The sequence below is a fragment of the Ostrea edulis genome, chromosome 6 (genome assembly GCF_947568905.1).
Source record: "Ostrea edulis chromosome 6, xbOstEdul1.1, whole genome shotgun sequence".
Lineage (NCBI taxonomy): Eukaryota > Metazoa > Mollusca > Bivalvia > Ostreida > Ostreidae > Ostrea > Ostrea edulis.
This window is the reverse complement of record NC_079169.1, coordinates 10,778,825-10,793,810: the sequence shown is the minus strand read 5'-3', so window position 1 is coordinate 10,793,810 and position 14,986 is coordinate 10,778,825. Positions and strand designations below refer to the sequence as shown.

Here is a 14,986-nt window from a genome sequence, read left to right as displayed (position 1 = left end):
AAGCAATACAAACAAGAGAGTTGGGCTAACACGGACCCCTGAATATATCAGATGTAGTCAAAATCAGTATGCACATGCCAAGAACGGCCTAACAATCGGTGTGAAACACGTCAGACAGCATTTGACCCAATGATAGGTTGTATTGGCAAACTAGATCGTTGTAACGACCATAGAATTTGTAAAATGCTGACTTTAAACGAAACTGTTGGAACCCCTGCACCATCAACTTGTTTGTCAGTAGCCTCCTTCGATTTAAAAAGTGACCTTAAGCAGAAAATTTTCTTGCGTATCGAATCAGTTGAGAGATATAACCAACATATGCAGGTGATAATGGAATATCATAAATATGGGAAGTTGACGATGGAGAAGCTGAAATCGTTTGCCATAAAGTTGAGTTGTTAGTTTGCCGTTAGTATCTCACTCGTCTAGTTTTGGTGTATATACATGAAATATACAATTATGGACTTAAATGTAGGTCAATATGTTGATTATTGACTGAAGACACAAATAATATCGACCGGACTTGTGAGATCACAGAGATGTTACATGTAAGTTTGAGCACGGCATTATCACACTGACGATTCAGGTATTCAATGTATAACGACCATATTTCATACCTGATAAATGGATGGTGGTATTTTTGTTATCATGGTATCATTTTGAAGGGGTCATCAAATAAAAATATGGATTTCAAAATTTTGTTTACCGCTTGCATGATTTATTTCACCTAGAATTTAACATTGAAGTCTATGGGAAGAACATATTTCACTACAATATTTTTTAAAGCAATCATATTTTCACACAAATCTTTTGGTAGAAAGTTACATACACTTTCTCTTTATGAAAGTATGAATAAAATTAATCGTTACCACACACATTTTCAGAAAATAAGATTTTTCTCATGTTTACAAAAGGCAGATAACTCTTTTCAAAAATTCCACGTGCAAAAAGGTCAGCTTCTAATCATTTGCCAGTTATGTAAATTTCATCTACTTCACTTTCATCGTTATTTAACAATAAACATTTGTTTTGATTTAAAACCATCAAAAATGTTTATTATCCTATTGTTACACATTGAATACCTTAACACGCGTTTGGCAATTTGTTTTATCTTTTAAAACGTGATAATCGTCAAACTGTTTAATCCTGTGTCTGTCAATTCGTTTCGAAGTAAAACAAAAAAATGTCAACAGATCTCATTTTTATATACATATTTACATCACATATGAGTATGTAAAAGCTAATTAGATGGCGTCGGTAACATTGACGTATTCCGCAGAGTCGGAGGATGAGCTGGATGGGGTGCACGACGTGCTACGTCGCGCTCCGCTCATGAACTGGTAGCTGTTGACGTACAAGGTACTGTCCGCGGTGCTCTCGGTAAGGGAAGGGCACGCACTGTTACGCCGGTTCTCCTTTCTACGTTCCGTCTGATTTTTGCCGTGGTTGAACTGGTTCATATAGTCATTCAGATCGTCTCCATTTTCTTGTTTACAAACGCTTGATAGATCAAGACAACGGTCCTCCATACATGTATGTGTGGTTTTTCCCCTCCCTTCATTCTGTTGATGGCGACTACTGGTATTCTGTCTAGAAATTTTGCTGTAACCACTCTGACCATCAGATTTATCGATGTGGATGTCGTCGTAATGATCCTCCTGTCGATAAATCTCCTCGCACACCCCCTGCACTGACTTTCTTGTGGTTAGTTGACCATTCATCTCTGACGTAACGTTCATCTCATGATTTTCTCCACCTATTACACCAAGGTCTCGCCTAAAAGTCAACAAATTAAACTTAACCATTATACCAAGTCAATCAACAATCCAAACTTAACCATTAAACCAGGTCTCGCCTAAAAATCAACAATTTAAACTTAACCATTTAACAACTGTTAAACTTCGCCCATTATATCAAAGTCTCGCTAAATAAAACCCAACTGTTTAAACTCTACCATGAGACTTTTGCGATTTTCCCGAGCGCCTTACTTCGCTGTAAATCATAATGGTCCAAGAAAAAGAGAGTTTATGCGATAGAACGATGTCCGTCCGTCAGTTTGTCTGCTCGTTGGTGTGTGTCTGTCTGTTCGTGTGTGTGTGTGTGTGTCCGTCAGTTTGTCTGTCTGTTCGTCACGTCAACGTTGATATCTGCTAAACAATAAAAACAAAACTATACACGCCAACGCTGATATCTGCTAAACAATAAAAACAAAAACATACACGTCAACGCTGATATCTGCTAAACAATAAAAACAAAACCATACACGTCAACGCTGATATCTGTTAAACAATAAAAATAAAACAATACACGTCACGCTGATATCTGCTAAACATTAAAAACAAAACAATACACGTCACGCTGATATCTGCTAAACATTAAAAACAAAACAATACACGTCAACGCTGATATCTGCTAAACAATAAAAACAAAACAATACACGTCAACGCTGATATCTGCTAAACAATAAAAACAAAACCATACACGTCACGCTGATATCTGCTAAACAATAAAAACAAAACAATACACGTCACGCTGATATCTGCTAAACAATAAAAATAAAACAATACACGTCACGCTGATATCTGCTAAACAATAAAAACAAAACAATACACGTCACGCTGATATCTGCTAAACAATAAAAACAAAACCATACACGTCACGCTGATATCTGCTAAACAATAAAAACAAAACAATACACGTCACGCTGATATCTGCTAAACAATAAAAACAAAACCATACACGTCACGCTGATATCTGCTAAACAATAAAAACAAAACAATACACATCAACGCTGATATCTGCTAAACAAAAAACAGCAACGTTTCCCATGTTCTGATGCATGAGATTTGACTCTTCTGGGGGGTTTAAATTTTAAAATAAAGAATCCGTGTTTGTTCAACTATCTATTTTGTATTGCTTATAGGAGTTATGAGATTTATCACTGTTCGTTATCTTCACCTTTCATTAACAATAAATCGGATTTGAAACTTTTTTTTTGATATATGCAAAAAAACAGTATGCTTTTCAGATCTAAGGAAAATCAAATATTGTGCACCTTAATCAATAAATAGCCTTTGTTGAAAATGTAGCTCTACGACACTGTCTTAACAGCCACAAAGAATAACGACATCACATATTTAGATACATACACTTTATCTTCTGACACATATTACCGGTCGCGATAGCTTCGTAACTTACATATGTAGATGGTCGCGTCAAACTAAGATGTAAAACACAGGAGTGATTGCTCCTTCGCCAAACGCTCGGCAATCAAAAGTGAGAATCACGGGTCTCTCGGACATGACCTTAAAAACGGAGGACCCGTGTTTCGGCAGATATTGGCACGTAGAACAACCCTCACTGCTACGGCCCTGGGCGCTAAACATAGGTCTATAAATTTGTGGTACTTCACCTACAACTAGTGACGTCTCAAAATGATTGAACAATTTTCGACAGGACGTAAAACAAACAATCAACAAATCTAATACATATATTGTGATATAAATAGTTTACCTTCTAACACATATATTTCAATATTTATACCTAACCTTCTACAATTTTTAATCTATACTTTACCTTCTAGCACATGTTTTCATGGCTGCAAAGATGATGATAAAAGTGACGCACATTCCAGATGCCACCGCCAACACTGAAAGACGCAGAAGAAAATAGAGATAAAGGTGGTCGTCTGCTCAATCTATGTATACTTTAACGCATTTAATAATTCAACAAAATCAAAATATGCACCCAGGGGTGCATGAGCCGAGTTGCATGGGATACATTGTAAAGTCAGGAATGATGTGGCATATTTATAATTGTGAAGAACTAATTGTTGGATATATTGTAATAAATTCTTGTGAATACATTTTTAAAAGGAGTTTAGGAGTTAAACTTTTCGAATTACTGTCCAGAAACCATATTTGTCTTAATTTTGCAATCTATTTTCGGTCGCTGTGACCTTGACCTTTGAATTTTTTCCTCCATATTCAACAAGGGCCTTGCTTTGCTGGTATCCAACAATATATCCAAGTTTCATTTGATTCAAATTAAAAAATTTCGAGTTATCCTCCTGAAACCAAATTTTTTGGAATTTTAAATCTATTTTCGGTCACTGTGACCTTGACCTTTGACCTATTTTCTCCAAAATCAATAGGGGTCTTTCTTACCTGGTACATACCAATATCTCTAAGTATCATTTAATTCGGATTTAAACTTTCTTAGTTATCATCCGGAAACCAATTTTTTCTGAAATTTTCATTCTATTTTCGGTCACTGTGACCTTGACTTTTAACCATTTTTCTCCAAAATTAATAAGGGTCTTCCTTACCTGGTACCCAACAATATATCAAAGTTTCATTTGATTTGTTTGTAAACTTTACGAGTTATCATCCGGAAACCAATTGTTAACGCCCGCCCGCTCCACCAAACCAAAAGCCGAGTTCAACTTCGTTGCAACTCGGTTAAAAATTCTGTCATCCAAAATGAAAAGAGGGAGGCTTTTCATAAATACACAGGACAATGTAACAGGGGTTTGTGATTTTTGATACATATTTCTATTACACATTTTGAAAACATATTCGAAATTAAACACAGTGGTTAAAGTGACCTGGATCTCCTTGGTTCAAGCTCCGCTCAGAAACGGATGCCCCGTGTCATAGCAGGCTGTAGTACGATAAAGAACTGCTACGACCCTGAGTGATAAGTATGGGTCTAAATCAGTTAGAGCTGGTGACGTTTACATGTAGGTGGAAAATCCTCAAAGGGACGTTAAACAAACAAACAATAACTTTGATTTAAGTACATGTAGAATTTTAATTGAAATATAACTATAAATGGTCGACAGAGTACGTAATTGCAAACTGCAACATAAACTAAACATCAAGATTCTTGTACACTATGCTTTACGTAAATAACCCTCAATATATACATGTAAGTAAATATGGATAACGTAAATTATTCTCGATATTTTAGTCAGTAATACCGATATTTATGATAATCAAAATGCTTAATATAAATTACGCTCGACATCTAAGTCAACATGCGTATAAACTTGGTCTCTTGTGGTGACTTCCATAGTCTGTCACAGTTTGAGGTTTTTTTCAATACGTTCGAGAGAAACTCTACCTTTAGTTTCCATTTTTAGCGATTTTTGGGGAAATCACCATACACTATACGTAATATATATTACCCTCAATAAGTTAGTAAGTTAAGAAACTATGTTTAATCTGGTATGGAATACTAGCATGATATACTATGCCTCATTACCGATGTACTTCTTTTCTTTCAGGAGGTTGAGGAAGACGCTTTCTGTAAGATATAACACTAGATCTACAGAGTTTATTTATTGAATAAAATGTATTTCTATGTATTTTTACTGTATACGAATTGATTAATCACTTTTGTAATCCTCATGATCTAAATGACATGAAATATTAAAACTTTTGGTATCTATATATATTTATCATTTCTTATTAGATTTCACACACACACACACACACACACACACACACACACACACACACACACTATTATCATTATTATATTATGTGAAAGCGCAGACTTGATATTAAAAAAAGAAAAAGGGAAGATCAAAGAGAAATTTGCAAAAGTGTAAAAAATAAAGTGATGTTATCTACAGTACTGATGAGTACCTTTCTGCGTGTTTACAGTGGTTTCGTGGTTCCCCAGTGCTGTAGACGTTTCCACTGTCTTTCGGTTGACTCCCCTTGGTACATTAACTATAGTGATAATTAAAATATTGACAACAGCTACGATAGATAATAGGTGATGAAAACGTAATTAAATTTTCATACCATTCCAGGTAAGCTTAAATCCGACATTGTAAGCCGACACCATTACTTGGTTATGGCGCGTTTTGATATAATCACGTGGTACTGATTTACAGTAATCCTTCAGTAATGTCCTCCTTTCACCTCTAACCTCTTCCAGCTTTAAAAATAAATTTAAAACGCTGTATAATTACAATACAATACACACCACAGAATTATAATCCAACCACATTTACGCAAAAATCCTTTATTTTCGTGGATCAATTCTTGTGTGGTTTGACAAATAGCATGTTTATCGAATTCGCGGTTGAAGATTTGTTCTTTGGTGTAATTCAGTTTCACCACGAAGAAAATTTTGATTTTACAGTAGGAGCACTAACACCTACCTTGAGATAGCTGTCATGACATGTGTTGCGATTTATCTGCGCTACTCGTAGAGCTGATATCCGGAAAGTGACACCACGGGTTTTCGATACGACTATAGTCCACGTACAGTGTGAGTCTTTTGGCCTTCCCAATACAATGGTCCCTTTGGACTTCCGGATCTCATTCCCGCATTTAGGATTACATTCTGTGGAGAAATTAAAACTCTTAAAATTCAACTTTAAAGAAACTGTTTCGTTTAGCATATTCATACCGTTACCCTTGCGATAGGAATATGCATAACTACTGAGGACATTAGCAAATACAATTAAGTAATATGTCTGCCTGATGTTTTAAGGAACTATGCCTTACAAAAATAGCGGCAGTGTATACATACCTGAAAATGAATCCTTACATTTTGAAAACGTTTCTGTTTTGATCATGTCTAAACAAGAAAGAAATATACATTTTAACAACGTAGGGTGGGCTTTAAGGCCTCTACAGAGTAAGATCTGGGTTAGAATAGGTCCTCAGTACCCCTTGCTTGTCGTAAGAGGCGACTAAATGGGGCGGTCCTTCGGATGAGACCTTAAAAATCGAGATCCCGTGTCACAGCAGGTGTGGCACGATAAAGATCCCCCCTGCTCATTGGCCATAAGCGCTGAGCATAAGCCTAAATTTTACAGCCCTTCACCGGCAATGGTGACATCTTCATATGAGTGAAATATTCTCGAGAGGGATGTAAAACAATATTCAATCAATCAATCTACAGAGTCGGCAGGTTCCTTTGGTATATGGTTCCACTGAATAACGGTGGTCACAAAAACGAGTGTTTTACTGCAGAGTTTTGTTTTGTTATCGCTATGCTCTTGGTGTTATTGCAATTACCGTTTTCTATGATGTTGGTGCTTACATACACATGGTCTGAGAATTTCTTAGACTGGATTGTTCTTTTCAGGTTTTAATAAAGTTCGAAGCTGATAAAGACGGTACGGTCTTCTTTCTTCCAAGATTTCGAGTTCTAGTTCTTAACTTATTTTCCTGACGGTTCCCGGTTCTCTCGTCCAATTAACCGCACTGATTTGCTTTGGATATTCTCTAATCTATTGATATCACCTTGTAGATTCGGGTTCCAGATAGTTATTCTTTATTCCATGATCGATCTTACAAGTGATATGCATGCGACCTTTCTGCACTCTGGAACATTTATTAAATTTCTTTTGAGAAAGCAAGTATTGTTTGTGTTGTTAATGTTGGTTTTTTCCATTTGAGATAATTCAAGATTTGTAGACCTGTACACTTTGAAGTATATGCTTAGACATTTCTTAGAGTTTTGATGAAAATCGATTTATGGATAGAATATAGCATTTTTGACTTTGAAACACATCTCCCATTTCAAGGGTTTTTAAGGTCTTGTTGTATATTATTGTCTTCATTTTTCTTGATGGTTCTGTATAGCAGACAGTCATCTGTAAAGAAGCGGAACGACGACACTGTCTGGGGGTCATATATGTGGTAAAGGGATATTAACGGGCCTAAAACTGTTGATTGTGACACCACGGAGCTCGAGTCTACTGATGTTACTTATGATTGGTTTCCATCGACTAGTTTTCTCATATCCTTTAGTGAGGATGTTTGATCGCCACAATTGTGAACGTTACCTTGTATCCCATATTGGTGGAGTTTATGTGAAATGCTTTCGAATGTTTTGAAGAACTCTAATATTGTTACGTCTATTTGATTTCCTTTGTCATGTTCTAAGAAGAAATCATTGAAGTTTGTTACTAGCTGGGTTTCGTTTCCCTGGAATGGTCCAATCTAAAACCATGATTGAGATCGGTTAAGATCTTACTTTTTTCTAGACGTTTAAAGTCAGTATTGTTTCATACCGATTGTTAGACCGTTCTTGGCACACTTATTTTCACTACGGATAACTCCATTTACCTGATCAATATATAGGGCTCACGGCGATCGTGACCGATTGAAAGGGGATGCATGCTCCCCCTAGACACCTGATCCCACCTCTGGTGTGTCCAGGGATCCGTGTTTGCCTAACTCTATTTTGTATTGCTTATAGGAGCTATGAGATTGATTACTGTTCATTATCTTTACCTTTCATGTTCAAGAAGATGTCTGTATATAAAATGTTCAAGGATCTTGCATGGGACAGAAGTTATGGATACAGGTCGATAATTCTCTGCTAGATGTTTATCTCCCTTTTTGAAATATGCTGGAAATATTGATGTTTCTCCAGTCTTTAGGGGGTCCTGTGGTGTCTAACGAGCATTGCGTAACGGTTTTAAAGATTGGTGCGCACTGATGGATGCATTCGTTGAGTATTGTATTTGGTCTGGATGCTGAGATACATTGACTTTTGAGAGAGAAATTTGTAGATGCCATTTTCGTTGATGATGATAAGCTTGATGGTTGTGTTCTTATTAAGTCGAGTTGATGGTAGATCCGATTGTTTTGTGAAAACTGGCTTGAATTGTTTTAGTAGGATTTCCGCATTTCTTCTGCTATGTGTTACTAGATGTGTTCCTTTCTGATTTGATATCAAAATCAGATATGATATGGTGGGGGGAAAAATGAAAGTCATAGTACACTCTCAAAGTCATTTATGGTATAATACTTTGTAAATGAAGTTGACGGTATAATAAAAATGATATTTTACGAAAGAGAAAAAATGTCATTATGTTGACTGCACTTAAGAAATAAGACATCAATTTTTCAGTGTCATTGGAATATGACATAATGTTGGTCACATGATAAAATCCTATAATACCCGAAAAGGGGATAGTAGATTTGATCACACGTATTAACTTCATAACATATTCCAATTCGCTCAAAGAATTATATCTTATTTCTTATATTCCCATTTCTATGTTGATTTGTGTTCTTATCAAGCTTCCATACTTATGTAGCAGATGACCGAAATAACGATCGGACAACACAAAATATAGTTCGTTAGATATTTATCGAATAAATGATTTGAAAAAATATTTAAGAGAATATGATGTATGAATATTTAGTTCAGGTTGATTGATTGTCCCTCTCGAGAATATTTCACTCATATGGAGACGTCTTTGGGGAATAAAAAAGATGAAACTGGTGTAAAATAAAGGTAATTCAAGTCAACTCAGTTGAAGATGAGAAAAGCTGATTAAATTACATCCCAGAAGTAATTTGGTCAATCAGCAATGAAGGAACTGTGGCGTTGGCCTACTCGATGTTGAAAACGCAAAATGTGTTGAACACAGATTTCGACAGAAATTCAGTGGATCTAAAAGACTTGACGAAGGAGAGATAGATCATGTTAACTTTAAGTTCTTTGTCAGGGTTTTAGACGGAAACAACAGATGTTCATCGTTAGGACTGATGGTAGTAAGATCGGACATATTTAGACGAAGTGTACGTAGGATGCTTTTTTTCTACCTCCATGGTGTATACGAAAAAATAAACACGAACCGATAAAGTTTTTGTTTACTTGAGAACATAATATTGTGAGCCTCTAAACCAGTCTCGATCATGGCCGGGCTGTGATGGCTGTTGCCCAGAAATAACAATTTATCATCATCAATTAAACAGACATCTAACTCTGCCTCCATTTCTTCACTTCCAATATCATTGGTTGATTGATTGATGTTTTCCGCCACACTCAACAATTTTTCAGTTATATGGTGGCTCCCAGTTTTTATTGATGGAAGAGAGAGCCCAGATACAATATACCCGGGAGGAGACCACCGACCTTCCGCAAGTAAATTGGGAAACTTTCTTACATACCGGCGCGAGCGGGATTCGAACCCGCGCCGAGAAGAGGTGAGAGGCAGTGTGATTTTGAGAGCGATGCCCTAACCAATACGCCTCGGAGGCCCATATCAAAGTCATCGTATGGGTGCCAATCTGGAATTTTACTCCCATTTTTTTCTGTGGTGAAAGGAGGCTCTAAATCCACCATTGCATTGCATAAGCAAGAAGCCAGATTAAAGTACATGTGCATGACTTTTAAATCGATGATTGTATTAATACGTAAGTAAATCTGATCATGTGACCGACTTCATATTATCAAATATTGAATGTCAATTTCATTAGTATTGTCATATAAAGAAATGCATTGGCAAATGTAAATGTTTTGTTCTTCAGCCTTCAATAAACAACAAGTATTGCTTTTCGATGGTTTTCATGGTGACGTTACAATCGATAACATTGAAAATACCAAGTTTTGATTGTGACGTCATAGTTGGTATTTTGTAATCTGAGATAAAAAAAAAAAAACCCACATGAAAATAACCCTCTGTTTCAGTAGTAAGGAATGAACAGAATATGAAAGAATATACTCACCGACCACAGAGACCGCTGTAGCTACCATCCAAAAACAGAGGACAGCGTACTGTGACATTTGTTTTCGCTTTTTATATTCAATTCCTCCGAGTCTGTTGGAATCTGGGTTAGAATAGGTCCTCAGTACACCTTGGTTGTCGTAAGAGGCGACTAAATGGGGCGATCTTTCTTATGAGAACGCAAAAACCGAGGCCCTGTGTCACAGTAGGTGTGGCACGATAAATTCCTCCCTGCTCAATGGCCGTAAACGCTGAGCATAGGCCTACAATTTACAACCCTTCACCGGCAATGGTGACATCTCCATATGAGTTAAAGATTCTAGAGAAATATATACACCTATAAACAATATATAAACAACCAACATCGACCCCTATTGTGAGCTATACTGGGTAAGATTAATTGTTTATTATCTTTCCAATCAATAGTTGAACTCCGGAAATATTTCTTGACCGTATTTATTTTGGATATAAAAATGATGAATAAGAGGAAGGGACTTATTAATTCAATGAAACTCAAATTGACATTTCCTTAATATACTGTTTTATTTTTAATTTTTATATTAATTGTAGTAGAAAGCAATTGACAAATGTGATCCTTCGTTTCCAGAAAGAGGAAGAAATACGTAATAATCAGCACTGTAATATTTTAAAATAGAACAAAACAAAAATAGCCAAATTGTGGAAAATGTGTAAAGTGTTTTGTTGTAGAACAGGTGATTAATCGATTAAAGCATGTGATGATAATCAGGGCGTACGAAGTACCACTTCTCTCCAACTGATTTCATTCCATCCACATTCTATAACATATGGCTTTTCAACACTATACACGACCATTCCCCACGATAGATTAAAGACTAGACTTTTTGACATCATAGACAGTTGTTTCTTCAACAAAATGGAAAATACAAATATTCATATTTAGTGATCAGTCATCCAAAGAATTACTTTGTTAACCACCACTCTGATTCCACGAACAAGTACTCTGAAGTTGAAATAAATAATATGCTGGAGTTGCTCATTGACAATATCTTCGTGGTCTTTTGTGATCAGGTCTTCTAACAGTCTGTTGGAATTCCCATGGGCAGGAATTGTCATTTGTTAGCTGACCTGTTTTTATATCTCTGTGATGCAAAAATTATTTAAATACTTCTACGTGAGAAGAAAAAATCTCTTGTTGTGTTCTTCAATTCAACATTTAAATATATCGACATTTTATCTATTCGATATATCCCAGTGAACTATAAATAAACGACATCACAGAGTCGTTCACTTCTGCTTCATACTTTGATATTTTATGGAAAGTAGATAATAACAGCAAACCAACAACTCAACTTTATGACAAACGGGGTGATTTCAACTTCTTCATCGTCAACTTCTCGTATTTATGTAGCAATATTCCAGTATCACTTGCACATGATGGTTATATCTCTCCACTGATTAGATACGCAAGAGCTTGTTCTGCTTATGGTCAGTTTTTAAATCGTTTAAAGTCAGCATTTCACAAATTCTATGGTCATTTGCCAATACAACCTACCATTGCGTCAAATGCTGTCTAATGTGTTTCATAAAGATTGTTAGGCCGTTCCTGGAACACTGATTTTGACTAATGATATCCCCGTTTATCTGATCAATATATAGGGCTCATGGCGGGTGTGACCGGTCGACAGGGGATGCTTACCCCTCCTAGGCACCTGATCCCACTTCTGGTGTGTCAAGGGGTCCATATTTGTCCAACTCTTTGTTTTGTATTGCTTATAGGAGTTATGAGATTAATCACATCAACATCGATAGAGTCAACATACTGTACACTCGAAATCACAAAAAATCAATCTACACTGGACATCACAGAAATCAATAGACACTGGACATCACAGAAATCAATAGACACAGGACATCACAGAAATCAATCTACACTGGACATCACAGAAATCAATAGACACAGGACATCACAGAAATCAATCGACACTGGACATTACAGAAATCAATATACACTGGACATCACAGAAATCAATATACACAGGACATCACAGAAATCAATCTACACTGAACATCACAGAACTCAATCTACACTGTACATCACAGAACTTAATCTATACTGGATATCACAGAAATCAATCTACACTGGACATCACAGAAATCAATATACACAGGACATCACATAAGTCAATGAATTATAGTAAAGCATACGGAAAATTTCATTAATGAATATGAATAAGTTCGTAGCATTAATCGATAGAACCGCGAACATAGGTTCTTACGTATTATAGTCTTAGCATTAATGGATAGAACCGCGAAAATAGGTATTTACGTATTATAGTCATCGCATTAATCGATAGAACCGTGAAAATAGGTTCTTACGTATTATAGTCTTGAAATTAAATTATGTAGTATCAATACAGAGTATTGCCAGAACCATTATTTCGTCTTCAACTCCAATCTCTAGACAGAGTTATCGTTCATCACACTCTCATTTACCTCTGTTCATGTCTTCAACGGGGTTTTCAAGATTCATGTAAAACGGTAAAAATACTCAATGGAATATGGTTTCGACTTCAGTTACAAATATATACATATAAATTAATCCATATTAAGCAGATGTCAAGTCTTTCTGTGACACAAGAAGCTTTGAATATCGTTGAAACGCGGATAATGTTCCATTACACTCTTGAGGTAGATATGCATTGTATTGGGAAGTAAAAACTGTAATTTGTCTTTCCTGATTCTTGGTTTTATTGTTATTAACCTTCAAAAGTGAATTTGCACGTGGAATAATTATGAGACGTTGACAGAGGTGTGTGTGAGTGTAAGGAACGATAACTTTGCATGGATAAAGATTTAGCATGCTAAACGAAATCACATTTCCTGCTTTAACTTGGACAACTTTTCCGTAAACAAACACGTAACTTTAAGATATAGTGAGTTTCGGCACTTCGCATCAATTTTGAAAATGGGATGATGGAGAAAAAGTTGGCTTATAATCTGTCTGAAAAAGTCTTGACAATTAAGTAAATCAAGTATTTTTGCCTCAAAATCATGGAGTGGACATTCTTCAGCACACTCAGTACATCCGTTCAATCCATTGGATTAATCATACATTTCACCACTACTAACGTGACAGCAAATAAATCAATCTTTGCATGAAAGGTGAAGATAACGAACAGTGATCAATCTCATAACTCCTATAAACAATACAAAATAGAGAGTTGTGCAAACACGGAACACTGGATATACCAGAGGTGAGATCAGGTGCCAAGGAGGAGTCCCCTGTTTACTGGTCCTTCCCGCCGTGTGGGCTATATTTTGAGCAAACAAACGGAATTCAACGTATTCAAAATCAGAGTGCCAAGAACGGCCTAACAATCGGTATGAAACACGTCAGACAGCATTTGACACAATGATAGATTATATTGGCAAACTACATCTCTATAACGGCCATAGAATTTGAGAAATGCTGATTTTAAAACGAGACTGTTGAAACCCCTGTGTCATCAACTTGTTTGTCAGTAGCCTGCTTCGATTTGAGAACTGATCATACACAGAACAAGCTTTTGCGTATTGAATCAGTTGCATGTAAAGATACCAAACCATGTACATGTATTTGATAAAAATTGGATCAGCGAAAAAACGACGACAACGAACAACAATCTCACAAATCCCACAAAGAATACAAACACGAACCCACGGATTGATTGATTGTATATTGGTTAACGTCCCGCTAGAGAATATTTCACTCATATGTAGACGTCATCATTGCCAGTGAAAGGCTGCAAGATTTACTCCTGTGCTCGGCGTTTACGACCTTTGAGCAGATCGGAATCTTTATCATGCCACACCTGCTGTGACACGGGGCCTCGGTATTTGCGGTCTTCTCTGAAGGACCGCCCCATTTAGGCCTCTCTTACGACAAGCAAGGGGTACTGAATACCTCTTCTAACCCAAATCCCCACGGGCCCTGACATTTGGACATACCAGAGGTAGGATCAGGTGCCTATGAGGGGTAAATGTCCCCCGTTGAGCGATCTACCCGTCGTGAGTCCCATATCTCGATCAAATACACGGAGTAATCCGTAGTCAAAATCAGTGTGTAAAGAACAGCCTAACAATTAGTATGAACTACGTCAGTCAGTTATATTTTGTATTTGCAAATTATATCATTATTGCGACCATAGAGTTTGCGAAATTGACTTTAAACGAGACTGTTGAAACCCCTGTAACATCTGCTTATTTGTCAGTGGCCTACAGGCACGTTTTCAAGAAGAGAGAGAGGGGTGTTATACGAGCCTGGGGACTGCATATGATACATTTTTTATAATATCGTTCCATAGACTCTGATGTAAGTTATAATGACTTGAGAAAATCCAAATACAGTAGACAAAATACCCAGTACTCTGATTTTATTGTGCTGCATTCGACTTTTAGATATATCGATGACGTTTTGTCTATTAACAATGATAGCTTTCATTCATATGTCGATTTGATATATCCCTGTGAGCT

At 36.5% G+C, this 14,986-nt stretch overlaps 1 protein-coding gene across 1 annotated transcript; it reads right to left on the bottom strand.

The window, feature by feature from the left end:
• Positions 1–1,188: 1,188 nt before the first annotated feature.
• LOC125647683 (uncharacterized) lies at positions 1,189–10,897 on the bottom strand. The gene is made up of 7 exons (XM_048874457.2): positions 10,494–10,897; positions 6,176–6,360; positions 5,814–5,949; positions 5,652–5,738; positions 5,266–5,307; positions 3,577–3,649; positions 1,189–1,776 (listed from the first exon to the last, which is right to left on the bottom strand). The coding sequence occupies exons 1-7, from the start codon at positions 10,549–10,551 to the stop codon at positions 1,245–1,247; spliced, it is 1,113 nt and encodes a 370-aa protein (XP_048730414.2). The 5' UTR covers positions 10,552–10,897; the 3' UTR covers positions 1,189–1,244.
• Positions 10,898–14,986: the final 4,089 nt, after the last annotated feature.